Source organism: Lissotriton helveticus, chromosome 6, assembly GCF_964261635.1.
Source record: "Lissotriton helveticus chromosome 6, aLisHel1.1, whole genome shotgun sequence".
NCBI classification, from domain to species: Eukaryota; Metazoa; Chordata; class Amphibia; order Caudata; family Salamandridae; genus Lissotriton; species Lissotriton helveticus.
Genome location: NC_136067.1, coordinates 949109846 through 949135620, shown reverse-complemented (window position 1 = coordinate 949135620; position 25775 = coordinate 949109846). Strand labels below are relative to the sequence as shown.

The following is a 25775-nucleotide window of genomic DNA, read 5'->3' as shown; positions in this document are numbered from 1 at the left end:
ATCACTATCGGGACATGGCACACACATCAGGGCATGTCCTACCTTTCACATACACTGCACCCTGCCCACTGGGGTACCTTGGGCCTACCTTAGGGGTGACTAACATGTAAGAAAAGGGAAGGGCAGGGCCTGGCAAGTGGGTGCACTTGCCAAGTCGATATGGCAGTACCAGACTGCACACAGGCTCTGCAATGGCAGGCGTGAGTTATATTTACAGGCTGCTTACGTGGGTGGCACAATCAGTGCTTCAGCCCACTAGAAGCATTTGATTTACAGGCCTGGGCATGCACAGTGCACTGTACTAGGGACTGACTAGTAAATCAAATCAACCAATCATGGAAACACCAATCCATAACAACAATTTACAAAGGGAGCCCCTGCACGTTGGCTCTGAACAGCAGTGGCAAAGTGCCCAAAGCATCTGGCCCAGCAAAACGGAGTCCAACAACCAGCAAAAATACAGGAGGTTAAGGCAAAAAATACAGGGAAACCCACACCAATGATGCCAGGTCTAACAGTAGCTAATGCTTAGTCACTAGCTAACAGAAGGCTTCTGGAAAATTACAGCAATTGCAGAGGAAAGAGAAAAACATCTTGTGCAAAACAACAGTTTAAACGTGAAAACAGGACTTCAAGTTGAAACGTGTAAAATCAACTTTTAAAATGGCATCAGCAGTTAGGTTAACTTATGTCAGTACAATATGCTACTTCATGTGTGTGCTTAAAATGCCTAATTATGATTACCTACAACAAATTTTGCGTTTATTATGCATGTATTATTCAGTATTGAAATTAGCACTTTTCAGTTAAGAAATTCGCTTTGTAAAGTGTGACTCTTGTGATAGGAAAACTGAGACTCTGTCATTGCCTTTAAGCTGTTTTTTAGGTGACTGTGCCCTACCTTCAATCACCCAAAGGGGACTATAAACTCCCCTTTCCCCATAACTTACAAAATCAGATGATCTGACTTCATAAGTGTATACATTCCTTGACTGATGGCTGTAGTCATAGACGTACTACACGACAGCCCAGGATTACAAAGAGTTTGCGTCTGGTTTGCATTACTTTTTAACACAACCTTATACAATGTCTTTTGATGGGATTTACAAAAATAAAGTAATGCAACACAGCACAATGCAGCGTGTGTTATTTTGCATCATGGTGTGTTCCAAGGAAGGTGTATATGTGTTCCCATGTAACCACCCATGGGTTTGCCGCAAACCCTTAGCCAGAAAGAATTATAGACAGGGATGTGTTCCAAAAGGGAAACATCCTTTACAACGAAACTTTTACAACGCAGTGCTTTTACAACGCAGGTTTTACAACGAAAACCATTACAACGCATTGCGCTGGGGGGCGCTCTAGGATAGGGAATAGATTTAATTTACTATCCAACACCTTCCCTAGTGTCCACGGGGACTGGAGTTGGAATAGTAAATTAAACTATTCACTATCCAACACCCCAAAGCGCTATGCGTTGTAAAGGTTTGCATTGTAAAAACTGCATTGTAACAGCAAACGTGGTAAAAGCATGCGTTGTAACGTCATACATCCGTGCCAAAAACATCCTGTGCCTCTCTGAGGCAGGACCCCTTTTTGCACAAAACCTATGCCGAGTACAACACAGACATCGGTGCACTATGATACAATGGTGCCTGCTTTCAAGCATGGCAGTGCAAGTACTTCATGAATATGTCCCTGCAGTTTCAAAACTTTACAAGATGTTGTGCTAAACATACAGATATGCGTTGATCTCTCATGTGTTGTGCACCATAAGGTGGATAACTGCTGTTTCATTTTCTGCAGGCAAGGAGCAGATGTTACTGCAGAAAGACTATGAATCATCATCTCTGTATCAAGTGCGGGCCTTGATGAGGAAGCACGAAGCATTCGAGAGCGACTTGGCAGCCCGCCAGGACAGAGTGGAACAAATTGCTGCCATTGCCCAGGAGCTGAAGTAGGTTCCATTTTCAGTTGCACAGCTGCTGACATTTAGCCGACAAACGCTTCCCAGTGATTCCGATAGTGCCACAGGTACTGCGTGAAGATTCCAGAGAGAGCACGTTGCCCCAGCCTTCAGGACGAAATGCTTTCATATGGGATCTAAATTTAGACCTGCTTCAAACCCACATCTGTTGAGTTTCAGCAGTTTGGTTTGAACACATTACCATCTCTCTTAACTACTGTTATCAGACATTGGACCTAATTTATAATGTGGTAGACGGTTTAAGTACCATCGCCATTCGAAGTACTTTACTCCTGCCATGGCGAAGGTGCTCTACCTGCTACATTAGAGATGTTCGCCGATTCAGAGGGCAACTCTTGCACTGGCAGGAACAGGTGTAATGGAAGTTCCTGTAAATGCATTGAAAGTTTGGCCGATGGCTCCATCAAGATGATGGAGCCGTACATCAAACTTTCAATTTATTTTACAAATTCTCAAAGTAGTATTTTGTTTTAGAAAAAAAAAGGAAGCAATGACACCCTTCACCATGGCAGTCTTCTACCATGGCTTGAGGGTCATTTTGCAGTTCCCCATGCCCCTTACTGCTAAGTTTTACCTGGCAGAGACAGACAGTTAAAACTTGCCATTTGTCCACCCGCTCCAAATAGGGTGGGTGGGCAAATTGCAAAACCTCACATGACCATTACTCTGTTGGCTTTTGGAGGTGTATGTGGCAGCTGAGACAAATTATTCTCCTTTATCGACATACTGAAGGTCCACCCAAAGTACTCCTTCCCCAAACTCTAAATCTGGCCCTTAGTCTGGAGCAGAGTAAATGGATAGGGATCACATCCTTGGTTAGTCAAATATAGAGCCATTACATACTCGAAGACGGGACTTCGAGGATGTAAATAATATCAGCAATTTTTAGACAAATGAGACTGGAATGGTCAAGGAAGTATATATCTTTACGGCAGACATGTCTACTTGGTTATGCAATGATTAAATCTTTTCTAACTTTCTTGATTTGTGAAGAGGACACCTCTCAATAAACCCAAGATCTAACAGAGAACACAATATTCTTTCACATGCACATCTTATTTCAAGTTCTTCTTTAAAGGCAGCACAGACGCAATAACTCTTCCAAGCTAAAAAAGAAATCTATTCCTCTTATTATGGAAGGACAGTTGTTTGACATGAGGTGGTTGACCGGCAGCTTGTGCTCTGAATTTTGTAACCCGACTCTGAACTAAGGAACCCACAGTGCTCAAATGTGGGCAACTAGACTATACCCAGCAAAAGGTGAGTCTCTTCAATGCGGACCACGGTTGAACAACTACTTGATTTTCTCTGAAACTAATACAACATCTTTAAATTAATGCCTGAGGGAAAGCTGCCTTGGCCCTAGAATCTAGTGATCACTACACTTCTGTAATGTCCCCCAAACATTTTATTTGTTCTTTTTTTAATTTTCCAAAGTATTTTATAGGTTATAGTCTCTTTTTCTAAATAGAGCTACAATGGTTCTGAGAAATGGGGAATTAAACCTCCATTGCTGCGAACTCCAAAAGGCAGAATAACAGTGTCTTGCAGTTATTATAAAACACCAGCACCAGGGACATCACGATACCCCCTAAGACACAGATTTTAAAAGACCTAACAAAGCTCTGAGCTTTGAAAAGGGATTTCTTTATTTCCTAGATTCCTTTGCAGTCTTATTTTTTTCATTCCTTAGTGGAATGATAGATACAATGAAACCTTGTGCTGGTGTAATAGGCATTGCAAAAAGGACACCAAACCTAGATAGCAAGAATGCAGTTTGTGTTAAGGCAAGTTCAGCTCTTTAAGCCCTAACGCTGACCAGCAGTCATACATACAATTGTTTATGTTTATGGTTTTGTAACGCGCACAGCTGCTCAAGAGTGTCCCGGCGCGAGCCCAAGAAACAGCAGAGGAAAATGGAAGAAAAATAGGAGCCAATAACACATAAACCAGATCATTGAAAATGGAAGGTTTTTATTTTCGTCCTAAATTGGGTAGAATTCTGCAGACTACGCAGGTCAAGAGGGAGTGAGTTCCAAGCCATGGCCGCCAAATAGGTCAGAGAGATACCGCCCTTTCTCTCAAAGCGGAATCTGGGGACAGAAGCCAGTAGCATGTTAGAAGAATGCAAATGTCTGCTGGGGTAGTAGACCTGAAAATGTTTCCTGAGGCAGAGCGGCATGGATAGTTACCAGGGCTTTATACGTGACCCGTGCCTTCACCAGAAGCCAATGCAAGTTGCGCAGGCGTTGCCTGACGCTGGTGCATTTGGGGAGGTAAAGAAGCAGATGAGCAGCGGCACTTTGGACCCCCTGAAGTTTGTCAATAAGATAGGCAGGAAGGCCCACGTATAGTGCATTTGCATAATCGATGCGGGAGGTAACAAGAGCTCGAACAACCGTTTCCTTAGCTGTTAAGGGCAGAAGGGACAGACATTTCCTGAGAAGTTTCAGAATGCTGAAACAAGTACCAGTCAGTTTATTAATTTGATTACAGAAATTCAGCTTTTTATCAAACCAGATCCCGAGGTTTTTTACAGGGAGTCCAGAAGAAGAGGGCCTGGGAGACTCATCAGGCCAGAAGGTGTGCCAAACCTGGGGTGGAAATTCTCCAAAGAATACAATTTTCATTTTATCCTTGTTGCATTTCAGCTGAGCGCATGTCAGCCAATTTAACACTGCAGCTAAACAGGGTTTACCATGGGCAGTGGATGACTCTGAGTTTTTCCAAGTGAACAGGAGCCGGGTGTCGTTTATGTTACCATTAAACCAAAACAGCTCATCAGTCATTGCCTAAGGATGTCTAAAACATGACTACAAATGGTACTCCAATGCAGCACTTCTTGTTTCCATCCATCATTACCCCCTCATTGGTCCCTCTCCTGCCAGTGCTTAATTTGTAAAAAAGAAGTGCAGGTGCTGAAAATGTTGCCAAGGAGGCCACAGCTCACTTCTTCCTCCGGTGAGCACCACTTTCAACACTCTCACTGCCTCAGTCTCTATCTTCTAACCTTGATCTGTTGTCTGTCCCCTAAGTCTTTGCTCTAAGAGTCTATCCTCTCACCTCCCTAATTGTTTTCTATAATTGTTGTCACACCTGGTGTGTTACCTTATTCCCTGCATTTCTGATTTGCCCTCTATTCATTCTACCCCTGCCCTTTTTCCTTTTCACTTTTATCCATGCGCTGCTCTCTCTCCCCTTGATCTTGGCTCTTTACTATCACTCTTCTAGCAGTGATTAGCTGTGTCTCCGTTTTATCATTTGTCTGCTTTTTTCCCTCTGTCCTGTCCTCTACATCCTTTCATTCTATCTTCTCTCTTCTTAATGCTCTCTTCTTCACAGTATGGCTGCTTTCTCTATGTATCTGATTTAGTCTCCTTTTCTTCTACTTAGCTCCGTATTATCTCTCTCCTCCCCTGTTGTTTCTTTCTCCTCTTTACTCCTGCTCTCTCTCATCTATAACACTGCTGCTGCCTGTGATACCTGTCGTCATGTCTCTGCTAGTTTGAACTCAGCGTTTTCCTGTTATCTTTCCTAAAGAAAAAGAAGATGACATGTGTTTTACATTCTTACCTACACCGAGTGCAAAAACAAAATGTACACTAAATGAAAATGCTTTTTTGCATATATCAATCAGTGCAGTATAACTGGGTTATTTGCACAACAGGCAGCTGCTCGAGGACAGCATGTGATGTCACTACTAGTGCTGCCTGTAATTAGTAGGTCCAGGGATGGCGACGGCATCAGCATCCACTGCTCAGCTTGCTGTGACCCTGTCTGCTACATTACAGGCATTGTCCCCAGCCGTAATGCTGCCAATGCCGGTAAGTATGGCTGTGGTACCTACTGGACTCCCCCACGCTCAGCAATTACCATGCTGGGGTGCAGCGCACAGATTCTACAGGTGACACCATTGCGCACAAAAGTTGTGTTGGGCCACAGCTGCATCGAGCACGTTGAGGATAGCAGCAATGCAGGGCTGCAGGATATGCTACTCTGGCTACAAAGCAAGTTTAAATTCCACACTTACTTTCGTTTATTCTTCCTCAAGAGCCCTCACTCCCAAGTTCCAAATGCACTCTCGCAGCTTCCTTGCCTCAACTCCGTCATGAGCCAGCCCCCAGCTACAATTATCCAATGGGAGGTTTAGGCTCAGGCAGTGGCAGGGTGCAGCAGACTCGGGGAATAGAATGCAAGACATAGTTTGTCGATGACTTCTTGGATTTGTGATAGGCGTGATGACATCATCACTAACGTGGTGAAATACAATCATGCCTGCCTGGACAGGTGTATGATGACCTGTCTATGAACATTTACCAGCCAATCACCATGCAATGTATGTTATTCTTTTTATTTTGAATTTGAACAATTAATATTGAGACCACCACCTCCAGGGTCAGAAATTGTAGCCCCGGCCTTGTGAAAGAAGTGCCGGTGCTGAGCACCTGAAAGCACCTGCTCAAATTAAGCACTGCTCTCCTCCCAGTCACCATCATGTGTGGCGGTACCGTCCACCGCAGGTCTATACCCTGCTAAGAAGTCTTATCTCTATGTTCATCACCTGCATAGACTTAAGACGCCCCCGCCAGTTCTGTATTTTTTCTTGTCTTCGACAGGTAACCCTATGTACTTTTTTAGGTTTTGAAACTGACTTCTTTTCTTACTTGTTCCATGTTGGTGCTCACAGCAAGTGTTCTGCACTGCTACCGGCCCTCTCCCCATCCATGTGCTTGGCTGATCAGTGCGCCGGAGTGGTCTGCTTCAGGACTGCCTAGGGATTTTCTGACCTCTGCAGGATGTGTGACTGTCTGCAACATGTAGGGAAGACTGCGGGCTAGTTATTTCTAGCAACCTAGTCCCACGTGTTATGTGATTTGATTTCTGTGCAACCAGGATAACTAGGAAGCTGAGCTCAGTTTTTTGAGCCTCTTAGAGCAATGGGGTCTGGTGCTCTAGGAAGAGAGATGAGAAGCTCCACAATATAGACACAAGTGAAGAGGAGGATGCACTCCAGATTTCAAAAGCAGACTACAGAAAATGATTAGGCAAGCATTGGATGAAGCTGTGAATGATCCACAGTTAAAGTGACGAAGGGTCTGATTTAGATCTTGGCAGTTCTCCCACCGTCCCTCCATGGCAGCGGTTTCCAACACTTTGTTGAGTTGACAGTGTCCCACCTGCCGTATTTAGATGTGTGCTGGCTCTGCTGCCATCAGAATGGTGGTTTTCTGCCAAGCCTATTCAGATGTCCCCGTTGTGCTGGCAGAGTCCTAACGGCAGTTTGCTGACGGAGCGAGAAGTTCGACAAATTATTGAAGAGTTTTCATGTGCTAGCCATGCTATTGACGTCTCCTACATCGCCAGTGCTAACCACTGCTCAGACACCTTTGCATTTGCTTCAAGTCTTTCAATGATGATTTCCGTCTTGTAGACAGCTTCGATAAATTAACAGTCTTCTTGTTTCACCACCCATGTGCATGTATCTAACCGGTATTGCAACTCTTGTGTATGAACATTTAAACTTGCTCATATAATGGTAACAATTGTGTCTCCCAGATTTCAACACTCTTAAAATGTGAGCAGTGATTAGTGTAAAAGTTAAGAATTCTTCCCCACACATATATACCGTGGTACTCAGTTACAAAAGTACTAGCCAAGGACTTGTATTCTTTGACTGAAAATAATACTTACACTCTGCTGTGGTCAGTCAGAATGAGGTAAAAACCCACTGTGCATTCCCTTATTGCCATGTGTTTGTGATAGAAGGACACCCAAGCTATAGGAAATAGCGTCCACTGCGAAAAAGTCATATTTGCTGACTTCAAACTGCTTAAAAATGATGCTGCAACAATGTCTATCTTTCCTGCTCAGATTTACTCTGCTGCTGCTCTTGAACATAAACTCTTTTTTTCCTTTCCATCTTATTAAGGCACTCAAAGATTCTGCTTTCCCTTCAGAATTTCCCATATATTTAACATATGTATTGCACTACAGTGTCCAGAAAAGATTTCAGATGATCTGTGTTCATCAGACTGGGTGCCACATGTATTGCCCTCATGAGATCCTTTTTTAGTTTTAAGGCATCAGCAGAATTAGTAACCTACATACTGCACCTCCTGCAGAAAAGTCTGCATTTCTCTGTATAGAAATTCAATGCCTCACACTTCAGTACAACACAGAACTAATTCGTGCTTCTCTTTGGTAGCTCCATAAATAAAAGTCTGCATTTCTCTGTATAGAAATTCAATGCTTCACACTTCAGTACAACACAGAACGAATCCGTGTTTCTCTTTGCTAGCTCCATAAATAAACAAGCATTTACAATGCAACGGTTTCGCCTTCGGAGAAGTTAGAGCTATTGGCATTGTAAATGACAAAATTTGTATTTATGTGTTGGTTTTGAAAACAGATAAATAAATGGCATTGTCATTTACATTGCCAATAGCTTAATCTCTCGCAAATGTGAGAACTATTGTACCCTATGGACGAGCTCAGCAGACAGCAATTACCACCACACACACACACACCCAGAGCCACACACACACACCCAGAGCCAGCCCCACACCCAGAGCCAGCCACACACACCCAGTGCCAGCCACACCCAGAGCCACACACACACACCCAGAGCCCCACACACACACACAACCAGAGCAGTCACATACACACACCCACTGGAGCAGTCACACACACACACACACACACTGGAGCAGTCACACACACACACACACACTGGAGCAGTCACATACACACACACACTGGAGCAGTCACATACACACACACACACACTCTGGAGCAGTCACATACACACACACACACTCTGGAGCAGTCACATACACACACTCTGGAGCAGTCATATACACACACACCCTGGAACAGTCACACACACCCAGGAGCAGTCACACACACACACTCTGGAGCAGTCACATGCACGCACACACTGCCCAAAAATGATTGCTGGTGCCCACCGCCACAAATTTTGCACTGGAGAAGATGCTTGGTATTTAGTTATGGCAATTGAAAAGGTACTTTCTTATGTTGGGAAAGCACACATCACTTTTAGAAAATGCTCATTTTCCGTTATGCAACTGGCTAGGTCGCACAGAGACTGCTGTTTGACCTGTATGGAAACCGCTCCATGCATCTCTCTGTAGTTAAGCGCCTGAGCTACATAGATCTATCTATCTAATGACACTCATTTGAGCAGCAAGAAACTCCTTAAGAAGATCTTAAAACTGCTGCAAAACACTAACTTGCTCAACCGGCTGCAGACTGCAGACACTGCTGTCCTAGCGATCGATCAGACAGTCAATTTGTAGTCCTGAGGGACGCTAATAAAAGGAGCTCTCAGTTGCAGAAGTCTGCTCTTGAGTCTGTATTTCTCCTGCTGGAGATTTCTACTAGTACTCACTGCAAGTTTCAGAGGCAAGTCAGCTTCCTAATCATAAATTAATAGTCCACAATAGCTGACTCTGATTACCTCGAGCTGCCGCAGACTGCATTGGGCAAGCCTCAAGAGAGTGAGGCTGAGGCACACATGATAGGTAGTTGTTCTATACAATTAAAAGAGAGTGTGTTATCTTGTGTCATAAAGTCTATTACATGTTTATTTTGTTTTATAATAAAAGTGTACTCCGACATGTTGCTGGTGCTGGATTTAGAGACACGGGTGGAGCACTTTGAATGAACGTAATGCTATTTTGCTCGACTTTCTGGAAAAATCAACGCTCATTTCATCATGGCTATTGCCAATTAGGTAGGCTCCGAATGCATTTTGCAGATGCACGTGACGACTGACTCCTGCACCGCCGGAGAGGTCGGCTATGGTGTCCGTTAGTAGCTGCAGCACACTAGGTGCTGCATGCATTGTCTCAAGTCGTTTGTGCGTGCAAGCACATTATATGGGACACTTAAGTTAAGCCTTAGCCCGTCAGCAACTGAATGAAGCCCCTCATTCCAAGGCTAGGCACACTTACTTTTTTGCAGCAGCGACCAGCGAGTGCAGCTGCAATTATTATTTCGTACAACCCAGCTTCCTGGCTTGCCTCTATCTCTGTGCCTTATCTCCGCCGGCCATCAGGCTCGCTTGGGCTGGCTCAGCTAGCTGCACAGTAAGGGGTCCCGGCGGTGTTCTGGGCAGGCGAACTGCGAATGAACCACCATGTGACAGCCACTGCAGTGAGTCCAGACCATGTTCAGTCACGGTCTTGCCTGCCGCCCGATGCATTGGTTCGGTGTCGGTCACGGGATTCATTGCAGTGCGAACTCATTGCAGGTGAGGCAGCAGCCAATAAACTAAATTCAACTACCTCCTGCAGCAAGTAAATGGCCCTTTATTAACTCGTAAGTCATCTCTCCAAATGTACACTTTTTGACAACTCTTAAACATGCTACAAACTCCTCCACTGTCAACTATGGCCTCTGCGAACGGGTTCAAAACTTGTGTCTGGTTATCGTCACAGTCACTGACTTTACAAATCTAATGTCTGGCCTGTGCTTGGCTACCTTGTAAACATCTGTTATGGAGGACCTCGCAAGTCTACTGCAACTGGCAAGAACTTGAACGTACGCAGCAGCGTCTCTAGCAGTTCTCAATAATGATGCTCAGTCCTTTAACTACACATGCAAGTGCCAGACATAAACTTGAGCAATAGGTGACTTTGCTGTAATTACCTCTACGGCGCTATATGGCATGCATTGCTTCTTTATGCTATGATTTATGTACCTTCTCTCCGTTTAGAGTGTCGACCTCAGTTTCACTCTGGCTTGGACAGCGTTTACTTCCTGGACAGAAACAGAACAAGTTGCGACCGGGTCCCGGCAGAACACCACGTGACATTCCATTTTGACGATACGGAGTGTTCCCCCGCGCCCCCTCCGCTCCACCCTCGTCAGGCTCCTCTCCGGTCTCCCTCCAGGCATGGGAGACCGGCAACACCGGCAAAGGCTTCCCCCAGGCAGGGGGAAGCGGCAAACAGCAAGGCTTCCCTTTCCCTCCCCCGGGCTGCGGGTGCGGGACTTCCGGCCGGCCGCAAAGGGATTGGCCGGCCGGCCAGGTACTTCCGGGTCGCCGCGGGCAGCGCGGCGGCCCTCGCTAGGCAGGCAGGCGGGCAGAAATCGCGAGGTGGGCACTCGCTGGGGGCGTGAGAGGACACGGACGGCGGGAGGGGGCGGGAGAGGACACGAACGGCGGGAGGGGGGCGGGAGAGGACACGGACGGCGGGCGGGGCGGGAAACGTGCACAGGACAGCAAGGGGGGCGGAAAGGCACATGGAGGGGGCGGGAATGGACAGCGCATCTGAATTCACTTTCAGTGAAAGGGGAGGGAACGGGAAAAAACGTAACTCCGCCCTGGGAAAAAATCTCCGGAACGCCCCCGAATCTGGTCCAGCCTTGATGGACAGATCCGGCACTCAATGGCTAGCCTCCATTTATGGAGCTAACCAATGAGAGCCGGGGGACGTTCCAGGAGTCCTTATTGACGACATAGGATTTCACCTGCGCTGAAGAGCTGCGCAGAGCGCAGCCTTCGGCAGGCGAAACCCAAAAATGTAATCTTAGAAAATCAAAATGTATGCTGGCCTTAAAAAATCCTGTTCATCAATCGTTGAAAGACATAAACCTTCGAGGCCAAACCAAATTAAGCCTTATGAACCGCGAAATCCTGTTTGTGGTGATAAACAAAGATAATTATTTTCACTTTGTTTGAAGTCTGGGGCTGTGCTTGCTTCAAATCCAAGTTCTATAAGAATTGTGTGCATTCACTTAACGAGATGATTTGGTTATCTTAGGGAGAGGAGAGCTATACAAAACAACTATCTGATCACGATTTCCACACAAAATTGTAAGTAACCATCTACTTTTTCATGATAAATATTGAAGAAAGCTATAAGTAAGGTTCCTCAGACTCAATAACTTCTTCTTCCACCATGTCCTCCAACTTTTTTTTTTTAAATAACCAGCTTTCTTATTGATTTCATTACCTGTAAAAATAAGTCACATAGTAACCAATACAGAGCCCCCGATGGGGGTAAACAGCATTACATGTATGAACATGACTACGAAGAACCCCATACAAAAACGTAATCACATTCCTTAGGGAAGCATTGCTAAATCGAGTCCATATTCCCCCCTCGCCAACATTTTATTTACTGCGTTTCACAACACAACTGGCAATATCCTTAATTTCTTACGTGCGGGAATGGCATTCCCCTTTAACTATATGTCATGTGCATAAGCTTCCAGAGTGCTTAGACTCACTTTGAAGATTACAGCACTATCTCATGCAGTCATCTCATATCTCCTTTGTATTACCACTAAAATGTAATCCAATTTTTTAGACAAATCATATTGAAAAGCCCAACTGGATATCAGTTGTAAAAATTAATTTCCACAAATCTGTACACCAGATTTTTATGTGCTCTTATCAGGAGCTGCCTGGTAATATATCCCTCTGCAACAACAGTATTTTAGGCATTTTTCACTGCAAGTACGAATGAGTCAGCATCCATCTTTAAAATGCACCTCTGCTCTGCTTTAACAATAAACCTACCCTCAAGCATCAATTTACTAGTTTCCAACTTTTCCCTTCCTTGCCAATCACATCCACTAAGCAAAGTACATTACCCTTTCATTCATCTACATCTTCATCTTCTCTACACATATGCTACTTTTTACTTTACAAGCGCTCCGTAAGGCAGTCAGATGTATGAAACATCTCCCATTGCCCCTGTCCCACACTCAGTACAAAATAAATGGCTATCAACTACTACTTCTTCAGTAAATTCTGTACCAGGGGTTATACATAGACATTCCAATGCAACCTCCCAAGGCTTTTGGCACAAGTCCCTGTCTAGCAACATTGTAGACATGGGTTTGTACGACAAAATGACCCCTCCTCAAGGCAGGTGTAACAGTGGAGCAACTTTTAAAACTCGCCACATTTTTCCAACATGTTATCTGCACTGTACAGCACACATACAAAGTGGGACAAGTGTAAAAGCTAGTTTTTGTACTGGCTCTTCAGATAGGTTGTTTCTCTTTCCTTGGAATTTTGCGGCTTCCTTTGAGAATTTGACCTATTAGCGCTGGGACACTCCTGTTGGAGTCGCTATGCGCTTTATAACTTTCTTTCATTCTTGCATTTCAAGGGTACCCTTTCAATACAAAAGCTATGCTTGACAGAACTGACACCCTTGCAACATGGCTCATGGCAGACTAAAGTGCTCCAGCGCTGGGTGGGTGGGGGTGAGGGACAGTGCCATATCTTAGTAAATACGGCACTGTATTTCTCTTACCCTTTGACGCAACACAGCACAGCAACTTTATTTGCTTCACTGCATTGCCCCAAAAACTTACTCAATCTGTTGCAAGGTGTCTTCAAATGCCTGGCATTTGCAAACATGTGTCGCTATACTCCCTAGCCTGATATCAACTGCAGCCAAAATCTCATGTTAAGTTCAATTTCAACAGAGCACAGAGACTTCATAACCTGACCAACTTACTCCTCGGAGGTCCTACCTCTTCGATAATATACATTGGGTATCACTGTGCCCAAGAGCCCCCAACCTCAAAAACAGCTGTATGTGAAATGAGATGAAACTATAGAGGCATGAAACTAGAGATGGCCGAAGTCAGGACAGGAGGGAGCCTAATGGGAGAATTTGAAGAGAAAAAGAGGTAGGCAGCAGACTATATACAGGTAGGTTTAAAACAGAGAAAGTAGTGAAGGTGCAAGGGAGAATAACAGTATGGAGCGCAGGGCAAGAGTGATGCAACAGCAATATGGTAAAAGCAAGGATGAGAGAAAAGAGTGATGGCATGAAAAGGAAGGTGCAGAGGAAGGCGAGTCTAGGGACAGAGTGACAAGGAAGGAAAAGAAGGGGCATACTGTGAGAAAGAGTCTAACGTGATATGTTATGATAAAGAGAACTGAGTCAGAATAAGAAGGAAAGTGATAGGGAGAGAGATAAGAAGGGAAACAATAGAGTTAGAGAGACTAAAGGAACTGAGCGAATTAAAGAAGGAGAATACACAGTAATGATTTGAGACAAACCTAAGAGACATGGTAAAAGATATAATGCATGCAAAGTGATGGGGTGAAAAATAGAGGGCAGGAGGATGGGATCGGAGGCAAGAAGTGAACTGATCGAGTGAGGGGAAAAGAACTAAATGAAAATGTGAAAAACAGAGAGCACAGTCAATGGTTATAGAAAAGGAGTGAAATTAAAGATAGAGCAAGAGAAGAATTCTAAAGATTAACAGTCAGAGAAAAGTAGAGAGCAAACTTTTATAGACTAATGTGACAAACAAGGAGCAAAATTATAGGATGAGCTAAATAAAAATAACTGAATGAAAGGGTAAGAATGAAGGGAGTACAGAGTGAATGAGAAGAATGGAAAATAGGTATGGGGCGAATGCGAGGAAATCTACAAACTGATATTGTAAGAGAAAAGCAGAGGGCAATGTGTTGTGGGAAGATACATAATTTACACACTGATGGGATGAGAAAGGAGGAGTCAACTGAGAGGGTGCGCAAGAGGAAAGGATTTGAGGGAAGGTGTAAGAGACAAGGAGAGGACAGAGTGACTGGTGATGGAGAAGGAGGGAACAGAGATAGATAGGAGTGAGAGAGGAAGTCCACTAAGTAATAGCATGAGAGAGAAGGAGGGCAGAGTGATGGGCGACAGCTAAGGGTATAGAAAAATGGAATGAAAAGGAAAAAGTGATGTAGGTTGAAGGAGGGAGTCCAGTTATTGAGTAAAAGAGAAGATATCAAGAGTATAGTGAGAGAAGAATGCAGTAAGCAACAATGGAAATGTGTACAGAAGCATGCAATGGCAATCATAGGCGTGAAAAAGAGGGTTCATAGTTTGCACACCGTAGAAAGATGTAATGAGTAGAGGTGGGTAAGCAACTAATGTTGAGGTACTGTAGTATCACAAACCCCAGGGGCGGCCTTAGGCATGTGCAAGCTGTGCACCTGCACAGGGCCACCAAACCCCAGGGGCCACCACACCAGTATATATATACCAGTATATATCCTTAATATAATAACCCTCTGAGGATGGATACATATTTGCGTGGCGGCCCCTGGCAGGGATTTGGTGGCCTCTGGCTCTGTTCAACTTCCACTTCCAAACACCCTGACCCCCCCCTCTTCACGGGCCTCTGCGCTCCGCCCCGCCCCGCCCGGACCCCCTCTTCCGGGGCCCCCTACCTACGCTCCCTGCCCAGGGCCGCCATGAGCCTAGAGGCGCCCCTGCAAACCCCTTCAGCCCCCCCCCCACACACATCCGGTTAGGGACTACAGCCGTAGCCCATGCAGATAAGAGTTGTGGAGCCGGAATGAGGGTGGGTTTCGGCGAACAATGACAAGGGAAAATTAAATTAATAATCAATTTTCCCGCGTGGTCGTCTGTCGACATCTCCCCCCACCGGCCCCCCCTCTCTTACCTGTACACCCACGGCTGGTGGACTATGATACCATTTTTTAAACCTTACTGGTTGCAACAGAGGATGGGCTGGCTTATACAACTGTCTACTTGTATTTCTAAAAAATCTAAATTCAAAAAGCTTGTGGGATTGCCCAGCGCCTCCCCTGCTACACCCAGAAGGGCTGGGAGAATGATGTGATAGTGTACAAGAGGGATATAGCAGAGGTGGAAAGGAAGTGTTATGGTCCCTATGTAGGTAGACAGTGCTGCTTGGAGGTATGTCCATTAAACCTGGGGCACAAGTCAGGCTCGAGAAGCAGGCAGAGGGGAAAAAAGCAGAAGATAAGAGAGAGGTAGTAAAATAGACAGAAGAAAGTACAAAAGATATTGAGAAAGCACAGAAGAGAAAGGGATAAAAAGAGAGAGGGAGAAGGGAAATAACTAAGGAGGCAAAGAGAGAGACAGAAAAAAGTAGAGCCAGAAAGAGCTTGGAAGGCAGAGGAGAGCAAACAGAGCAAGGGCTAAAGTCCGAGAAACAGAGAATTGGAGAGAGAGTAAGAGGCAAAAAGAGGGGAATTAGAAAGATGAGTCAGACAGCAAGATGGAGGGAGAATGAGATAAAGTGAAGGAGTATTCAAATAACTATTTGTTTGCCCCTCTCAGCTCATGTTATGCCTCTTAACCCGTTGCGTGCTGCCGTCGGCCGTTGGCCGACGCGGCCCCACCCACCTTTTAGAACGCCCGCACTGCGCCGAAATAACACCCGCAGTTAAGGCGTTAAAATCAAGCTGGAGCCCTGGCTCTGGCTCCGCCCACACTATGAATTCTCCTGTTTGTCCTCCTGTAGTAAAGAGTCAAATCAGGGGTGAGAAACTGACTTGGCTAAAGTAAAAGCTATGGAGAGTGTGGGGATAGGATTGAAATGTAAGAGATAAAGAATGAAGTAAGGGGAGGTTAAATCGGAAATAGGTTAAATGCTTGCGGCCCAGAGAGGTGAAAGATGTGAGTTAGAGACAGAGGCAGAATATGTTGAGACTAGAAAAAGAGGAGCATGGCAGGGTAAGTGCATTGAGTCTCAAGAAAGAAGACCCAGCTGTTTATGCAACTTAACCCTTCCACACCCACCCCTCCTGAGATTTTGCTGAAAATAGTTTTTGTGGAAGCACCCCAAGATGATGCTTTGGTGGTTAGCTTTATGTGAGTACCTAAGAAGGTGAAGAATCTAGGTGCCTCCCAGAGGAAAACGGTGACAGGACTTTTGCCTCGGCTCTATTCAGGTTTAGAATGTTTGAGTCCCACACAAGGGTACAAAGACATAGGATTGCCATAATAATGGAAAGGATTCCTAAAAGTGGGGCTATTATTCTTTTATACAGGATAACAATGTGTGCAATGTCCTGCAGATCTCATGAGTCTATAAAATGGTCCTCCTTGCCTGGGTTAACACATAGTGATAGGAAGCTTGGAGTACAGGAAATGTAAGGGGGGCAATGTATTGTATTGTTCTTTAGCAACATTATCAATAATGTGGCCTTCTTCAGCGGATGACAGCTAAACTCTGCGACTTCCGGAAGGAAAATGTTCTGTTCCGCAGGTTATCCATCTAGGGTAACGTTGTGCCTGATAGGCAGGTCAACCAGATGGTTAATCCCGATAGGGAGGTTATACCTAGTCTTACATCCGGAGTATTCAAGCACTCAGAGTCCCAGTGCTGAGAGGTAACCTAGTGCTTACAAGACAGCCTTTGCTTTGCTATGATAAGTAAAAAACTTTGGAGCCAATTCCCCCAAAACAGTACATTTGCTCCCACAAATGTATGCCAACATGGAGCGGCCGATTTACTACTTTTTGCAGTTTACCTATTTTCCCAGTAGTGCGCCTGGAAAGCTTCACCAGGCACAGATATCTAGGTGTATTACTGGGAATGTCATGTGACATACCCCAAGGGCTCCTGTTCCCCCTTTGGATTATAATACATAGCGTAGATTTAAGCACATGATGAATGGTGCCCTCTGTGGAAATGCTCTCTTTTTCTCTCCATGGGGAAAACATTTTGCCCTGTGGAGAAAGCCTTTTCCACGTACAGCCAATAAATACGGCGGTAACCCAGTCCCTTGCCAATCCTGGAAGGGGAGCTACTCCAGGCTTTGACTGAAGTAAGTGTCTCACCTTTTCCAATGTGGGAAGGGGAGTATCAGACTTTGTGAATGCCTACAAACGTATATGTTTATGACCATTCCCAAAGTTACAAAGCTAACAAAGCATTGTAACTCCCACGACCCACCCCTTGTTAAAAACTTACAGCTGCATAGTTTTCCGCACTTGCGGTGGAGAAATCCGTAATAGTAAACCCATTTACGCCTGCCAGTATTCCTTTCGTGAATTCCTGGCTGGCATAAATGGATGTACTTCCAGGTGTAACTGCACATTTATGGCTGAAAATGCCTTCCTGAATTGACCCATGGGTATCTATGTATCAGTTGCCTCCGTCCACTGAAAGTTATCCCATTTACAAAGAAAGCTGTTTTCTCTTACCCACAACAGCTGCAGTACCTTTCGGTATAGAATCTTAAAGTATGTGAATCTTTCAATGTATTAATTGTTAAATTCATAGCCCTACATGGATCTGACCTATTGTGCCCTTGTATTCCAATCTCCCAGCAACCTTCAATTTCTCTGTGAAGCCTCTATAACTGGCGACCTTCCATGAAATGCCACCTCTTAGATCCCTGGCCCTTTAGTAATCCAAGCTGCATGGAGCTGTGGGATCACAGATCTTTTTATAATCTGATGACTTGTGATATCGTTTCATTATGTGTAACATGATCCAATAAAGTTACAGCATCAGTTATTGAAGACAAGTCAACACAGGGAGCTGAATAAAATGGACGAACAATGTCCAAGTAAAATTTCTGAGGTGAAGTATGAGAAAAGTTATGCAGAGAGATTCAAGCACTCGATAACAAAACTAGTTCTATTTTGCTCCTATTTTAGGTGGCACTCTGGAATATCCAGGCGTGAGTCGCAAAGAATCTCTTATGAGTTGTTGCATCTTACTCCAAACTTAGATGTAACTTGCCTATGTACTTACATGAATAAGACATGCTTTCTCAAGGAGGGGCAACCATCCCCAGGGGATCCCTGGCAGTTCACTGGCACTATCAGGGCTGTAGTGGCTCTTGCGGCATCGTGCTCCCAGAGATATGGTCTGGGCAAGACCCCGGGGTCATGAGCTGAGTGTGACATATGGCCTTTGCTTCTGCCCAGCCCTGACGGCCTGCAACACAGGACGGTGCTGAGGCGGCGAGAGGATGATTCAGGCCCCGATGGGGCCGGGAGTTGCTGGATGTCCGCTGCGGCCTGGCGGGGTGAGGGGAAATGAAGTGAACCAGCTCAACCTTGTATCTCTCGACTGGACTAGGAACACCTCTTTTGTGCGACCAGGAGGGCCTGCACCCTTAGCTGGGAGACTGCTCTGTTCAGCTTCGAAGGGCCCTGGTGGAGGCCTGGTGTTGGGACCATCCCCTTTCTAAGACCTGGACAACAGAGTGACTCGCGCTCTGGATTGAGGCACTCTTGGGGCCTCGCAAGATAGGCTCCTCCATCACGTCTTGGGCAGGTGACAGCCACTGCTGCCCCCCCTTCTTTCACTAGGGGACACCCAGCCCCCTCACCCAAGGGTGGCAACACTTGGCAGCCGGACTCCCCTTTGCTACTGTAACAGTAACCTGCCACCCGTCACCTCATCAAACCACCCTCTCCTGACCAGAGGCCCTTAGGACATGAACTGGACTCAGCTGAGCCCCTCACTATCCCCACAGAGGCAGTTTGGATGAGGGTTCCCCCCTCTTTTTGAGTACCTGGACTGCTGCATTGGACATTCCCCCACTTAGAAAGAGGCCTACTGGAAGAATATATGCTCACTCAGGAGACTGGTGAGGCCAAGCGGCTCGGACTGCCTTGCTCAACAGGAGCCCACCAGTGTGGTGGCATGCAAACCCAGCCCCTCACTTGTTGGCCCACTCTCCTCTTCACAGTGGACATCACAATGGGGCATACAAAAACTCTCAAGACAGTCCCTCCACCTTCATCACTCCTATTACTAGCCCCTCCATCTGTCACCTCCTTGAGGAACCCAGACAAACTGGATATTATTCTCCAGTCGATTAAGACCTCGAGAGTATGCCTGGAGGCAAAAGTTGACATGGTAACCAAGGAAATAAATCTTCTGGGGGACGATCATAGGAATATCTCAGAGTGGGTCACCCAATCTGAAAAAACTCATGCTGACCTACAACCCCACACAACGGACCTTCAGAAACAATTATAGCATCTTATGGAATGGGCCATTTCTTGGAGGACAGGCCGGACGATGCAGAGGGACGAGCCCAGCATAACAACATATGTATCATGGGGCTCTCAGAGGGCAGTGAGGGCCCCAATATGGTGGATTACCTAGAGACATGGTTTAAGGAACTCCTGATCCAACAAGGCCATACACCATTCTTTTCCATGGAGAGAGCCCATCAGGTCCCTGCTAAGTTCCCTCCTGTGGGGGCCTCTCTGAGGACAATAGAGACCAAAATCCTCCATTTCAAGGACCAGGGATCAATCCTCAAGAAGTGGAGACAGTCAGATCTGTTACTGAGAGACTACCAGCTTATCCTCATCTTTCCCTACGATACCTTGGCAAACCAGTGGTACAGAACCTCGTTTCTAGGTGTCAAGCACAAGTTACGGGAGATGGTCATTAAGTATTTACCCCGCAAAAATTATAGTTATCCTAGACAATAAAGCACAATTTTTTTCTGATCCTTGGGAAGCCTGGAACTGGGCAGTGAATCGTGGATTTTAGCGCACACAGCTGCATTCCTGGAGCAGTCTGCCCAGGGGCTGGGCCGTCGCAGCTTGCAGAGGGAGTCTGGCAAATATTCTGTCAAGTCAGTTACTCCATTCCCGGAACAGGTCCAGAATGGACATCAGTGGGTCTTAGACACCTCATCAGAAGATTTATTGGATAGAGACTTCTCCTAAGCTTTGCACCCTGATGTCCCCTGTGTAAATCCTCAAATAGCAGTCTAAATCCTGTAAATCACGGCCAACCCTAGAAGTCCTCTACCAGACTGGAGCGTGGGGGCCCCAGGGTGGACCCCCCTTAACCCATGAGGGTCCGCTGCTCCCACCGGACTGTCAACACAGACATCAGCCACTGATTCCCTCAGCCAGAGCTCGCCCTCCATTGTGACTGAATATCGAGTTGGGGAGAATTCACAGTCCTACTTAATACCTGACTCTCCTCCACCCAGGGGTAAATTGGGGTTGTCCCTTCCACTTCCACTGCCTCTGCTGGCCCCCACAGCCTCCTGCTGGACCCTTAAGGGTCACCTCTTGCTCATCCTTAACCCTTTGAGCCATGCCCCAACAGCCACAGCCAACAGCACTACTCTACAAGCCCTTGTCCCCTGGTGGACAGTTTTTTTTATTTTGTTTGGACAACTGGCAGTTGGCCTTTTGCCCACAGTATTTTAATTTCCACTGCTGCTTGGTTTGATGTTTTCATTACTGTTGTTTGTTTTTTATGAGCTGGTATTCTATACCTTCCCTACCCAGACTCTTCTGGACTCCTCCAGCTGCCCTAGAGCTAAAAAGCACCCACACCATATGGGAACAAATGGGGGGAGATAAATGGGGTGAGATTGCCCCACAGAATGTCAGGCGCTCAAACCTATCGTAAAGTGTCCTTGAATATTCAGGGAATGCACACTCGGTCTAAGCATTACAGAATCCACTCTTATCTTAAATGTATAGGGTAACCCATAGCTTTGATCAAAGAATCCCACATTACACAGGCTGAAGGTACTAAACTTCAGAAAATAGGGAGTCGCCAAATCTATACCACCAGCTGCTCAGCCTATGCCCGGGGCACATTGACATGGTTAAAAGAAGGGATTGCCCTCAGCGTCCTGTTACCGATATGCACCCGGCGGGAAGGTTTGTTCACCTAGTGACCTAATTAGATGGCTCCCCCATTCTTAAAGGCAGCCTCCACACCACCAATTCTGACCAATCGAAATTCCTCAGTCGATTGTCATCTCACCTTGCTAAATGGGCACATATCCTTCGGCTGATGGATGGGAATTTTAATCAGATAATGGATCCGTCCCTTGACCGCTCACACCCCTCACTCCCTAACATGCTGGCTGTGTCCAACGCTTGAAGCCTGGTGGCGTGGCTCCAACCATGGTCTCTGACAGACACTCGGTGCCACCAGAACCCTGGGGTCAAACTCTATACCTACTACTCTCCGGTACAAGGTGTGTATGCACGCCTGGACAGGAAAGCCTGTTCCTTCTTGCTCAGCCCCTCTGTCTTGTCTCCCGACCATCTTGGCAGGGAATTGTCCAATCAGAGCCCCTTGATACTGAACCTAGGCTGGGGCAGAACTCCCTTGTCCATTCCCACTTGGTGTCTACAGCCCTCCGCCCTCAATGGCCCACACTTCAGAGACACCACCTTCGGACAAATTTCTGAATATTTTCATGACAACAACAGCACAGCTCCATTGCCGTCTGTTGAATGGGAGGTATTTATGGTGGTCCTCTGAGGCATTTGTATCCATGCGATTGCAGGAGTATGCAAAATATTACTTCGGGACCTAGACACAGCCAAACATGACTATGTAACTATGGCGAGAAAAAGAGACTGAGGATCCCTCGCCCCGGCCATGGTGACTTGGCTCTGCGAGGCAGAGGTCCAGTTGATCGAGCAACTCTGTTGCTTAACTAGGCCTCCTATATGGCTTGCACACATTCTGAGGGTGATAAGTCCATCCTCCACTTAGCATGGTTAACCAATAAGGAATTAAAACAGTCCCAAGTGGTGTCTGGTCTTAGCTCAGACTGCACTCTTCTCCATTTGCAACAGGCCATACACAAAGCTTTCAGCACTTATTACAAGGCTCTTTATCACCTCACAGCCAAGAGCTCCACCAGACATGCCAGGGGCTTTCCTAGTGGTGGCCTCCCTTACCAGACTCACCCCAGAAGCCAGAGAGAATCTCAATGCCCCTATTACGTCTCAAGACATGAAGGCAGCCGTAACAGAGCTCACAACCAGCAAGCTGCCTGGGACCGATGGCCTCCTGGAAGAATTCTCTAAGATGCATGCAGTCTCTCTGGTTCCTAAATTGACTGAGTTGCACAAAGTTGTAATGGAGGCCAGGCACCTCTCGGCTATAGTATGCAAGGCCTCGCTAGTCTCAGTACTGAAACCCAGGAAGGACCTCACAGACCGTGCCTCATATCGCCCCATTGCTATACATGGTTTACAAAATACTGAGTAAGATCCTGGCCAGTCGGTTTCAACTAGTACTCCCCTGCCTTATACAACTGGACCAAAACAGGTTCGTACCAGGCAGAAGCACCTCCCTGAATTTCCAGCACTTTTACTGCATCAAGGAGTCTGTCCAGGGGAGATGGCTATGTGCCGCTGCCCAGGTGTTGGATTTGCGAAAAGCATTCAACATTCTCAGTTGGGATTACCTATTTTATGTGCTGTCAGAATTTAACTTAGACATATGTATTGTTAGATTATTCTGCATACTTTATACAGACCTGACAGTTCGTGTCTGATACAGGTTGACTCCTCTATGAGCCATACCAGCAGGCAAGGCTGTCACTCTCGCCCCTCTTATTCACCTTAGCAATGGAACCTGTGGCAATGCAGGCCTGCCATTGTGGCAGAAGGTGGGGTATTCCCCTATCTGATGGAATTCATGCAAAATCAATGTACGCTGATGATGTCCTATTCTATCACAATGGCCTGTCATCTAATCACTGTCCCATTGCAGGCCTATTGGTGAAGTTTGACACAGCTTCGGGATTTTCGGTGAGTTGGGTTAAATCCTGCATTTTCCCTCTCATACCTGACACATGGTCAGTAGCCCTGGATCTGGGAAAGGGCCTGGTCTGCTGAGAGCCTGGTTCCATTCGTTACCTAGGTATCCACATGTACCATACTGTTCAAGACGTGCTAAATGGAAATCTGGCAGTCACAGTGTCATTGCTTCGGCCACAGCTGACGTTTTGGTGGCCCCTTCCCTTATTGATGATGGGCCATATTAGCTTCTTCAAAATGGTGATGCTTCTCCGTCTGCTGTATCATTTCACAAACCTTCCCATCGTTCTCCCTTTGAAGTTCTCCCGGGAGTTACACAAGCTCTTGGGAGACCTTGTGTGGTCCATTCCTGCAGACAGGTGGCTCTCCCAAAACTACAGCTCCTGCTAGATCATGGATGCCTTGGGGCCCCCAACTTTGAATATTATAATATGGTAACCCAATTACAATGGTCCTTGCTCTGATTAGCAGATCGCTTCCTCGAGGAAACATGAATGACGGGTCCACTTCTAATTCGAGCGGAACTGCTAATATTCATGGCCTCAGGGACTCAGCCAAAAAGGGCTATCCAGGTTTCCTCCAGCTGGCCTTTGCTTGCTTCACCAGGGCACTGAGAATCAGGAAACACCAATCTCCCTACACGTCTGCAATATCCCTATATGCCCTCCAGACACGTCAAGACCTTTCTACTGGAAAGGAGCTACAGACCTGAGATCCTCACCTTGGGGGATCTCTTCCAGAATGGTCAACTTCTCTCTTTCCCAACCCTGATGGAACAATACAACTTGCATGATGGTCAGTTTCTCTTACATGCTTCCTTAAAGAGTAACCTCAGGGACACCTGGGCTATACAAGCAACACGGCTGGCTACCCATCAACTCCTATAAGCCCTGTAAACACTGCCCATGGTTGCAGACTGATCAGTTGGCTCACTAACACCCTAGTTGTCCAAACACGATCTTCATTGCAGCCCCTGAGGGACATGTGGGAGGCAGATTCTGGCAGATCTCTCTACAATAAGGAATGGAAGAAATCGTTGGCATACCCGAGGAAGGTCTCACAGAATGGCCATCTGAAACTCATGTAGTTCTATAAACTACACAGGGCCTATTTCTCACCTCAATGAATCTCCACGATCTTCTCCTGACCCCCGACTCATACTCCAGATGCACCACCTCAGCATTAGATTTGAAACATATGTTGTGGGATTGTCCTCAGCTACACCCCTTCTTAGATATGGTACTGTGGAGACTTGAAGAGGTTACAGGTATACAGGGATCGAGCTCCAGGGAGTCAGGGCCCTCGGAGCCGATAGAAGGTCACACACACAAGAAAAGCAGCACATTCCATCTCCTCTAATGGCTCTACCTACTGTGTTGCTAATAGTCCCCAATAGTTCTCCAGAATCATCTCAAGTTAATACAGGTTGCCCCTAATATTGGCTGGGCCCATCCTCAATGGTCACCGGTACTCGATGCCTCAAGGTCTCTTCTCCCTCGTTCCCTCCCCCCCCCAGTGGCTATTTCACATACCAGATCTAATGTTGATTATGGAGACTTAGAGCACCCAGGCCTCTTATAGGTAGGCCACTGGCATCCTCCAGGGGCAGAACATCCCGCACCATGGCTGACCCCTCTTACTGCATCATCGGCTACCACCCTGGAAGGGTCAGCATGGGCTGGCCAGATAATGATTACTCAAATATTCGCCTGTTAATTTGTTGTCACGAATTGGGGCTCTATCACCACGTCAGATGTTAAGATGTTTATGTATTACAAGGTACCAATAGGAATTTGTTTTAATAAAGACATGCTTTCTCAAAGAAAAAGGCTTTGTGATTCACTAAACTTTTTTTTATGTGAGTGAGAATGTCTTATTCCTGGAAATTCATGACCAAAGCCACATCTAATGCAGGATAAGCTACAGTTACTCCCAGTAAAGCTTTGTAAATTGGGCCCTGTGTGATTATAGGGACAGCGCGGGCGCTGTGCTCTCCTGATCCCCATGCCATTGCTATTTTAGAGAGGACCACTTGCTTTCATGGCCTTGCATAACTCCTCGCCTTCCACCGCAGACTCGGCGTGGATATGTGTTGGTGGAACAGCTGCAGCCTTAAAGAGCCTAAAGGTCGAACTCGTTAAACGCCTGTGGACTTTGGCGTCTGCAGGGAACAACATACGAGCAGGGAGCGAGGTGTTCGGCTCCCCGCTGGGCCAGTGACGTACTTGAGCCTCTGGATTAGAGTCTGCCCGTCTGGAGACCCTGATGTCAGTCTCTTGATCGGGCACTCTGGAAACAGAAGGTCTGCAGGGCCCGGCTGGGCTTTCATCTCGCCTGGAATTCACTTTAAGACATGATAGCATGAACAAAACCACAGGGGACACATACATTTGTATTAACCGTCTTACAGTTTATGGACCCTCTATTTGGCAAACAGAATAACATTCTTTGGAGATAAT

General features: G+C 46.2%; 1 protein-coding gene across 1 annotated transcript in view; it reads left to right on the top strand.

Annotated features, from left to right (window-relative positions):
* The window catches only part of ACTN2 (actinin alpha 2), a 296075-nt gene that overhangs the window by 179099 nt on the left and 91201 nt on the right, over window positions 1-25775 (top strand). Inside the window, exon 12 of the mRNA XM_078648602.1 lies at window positions 1807-1957. Coding sequence (XP_078504728.1) covers window positions 1807-1957 — 151 coding nt within the window. The remainder of the gene's footprint in view (window positions 1-1806; window positions 1958-25775) is intronic.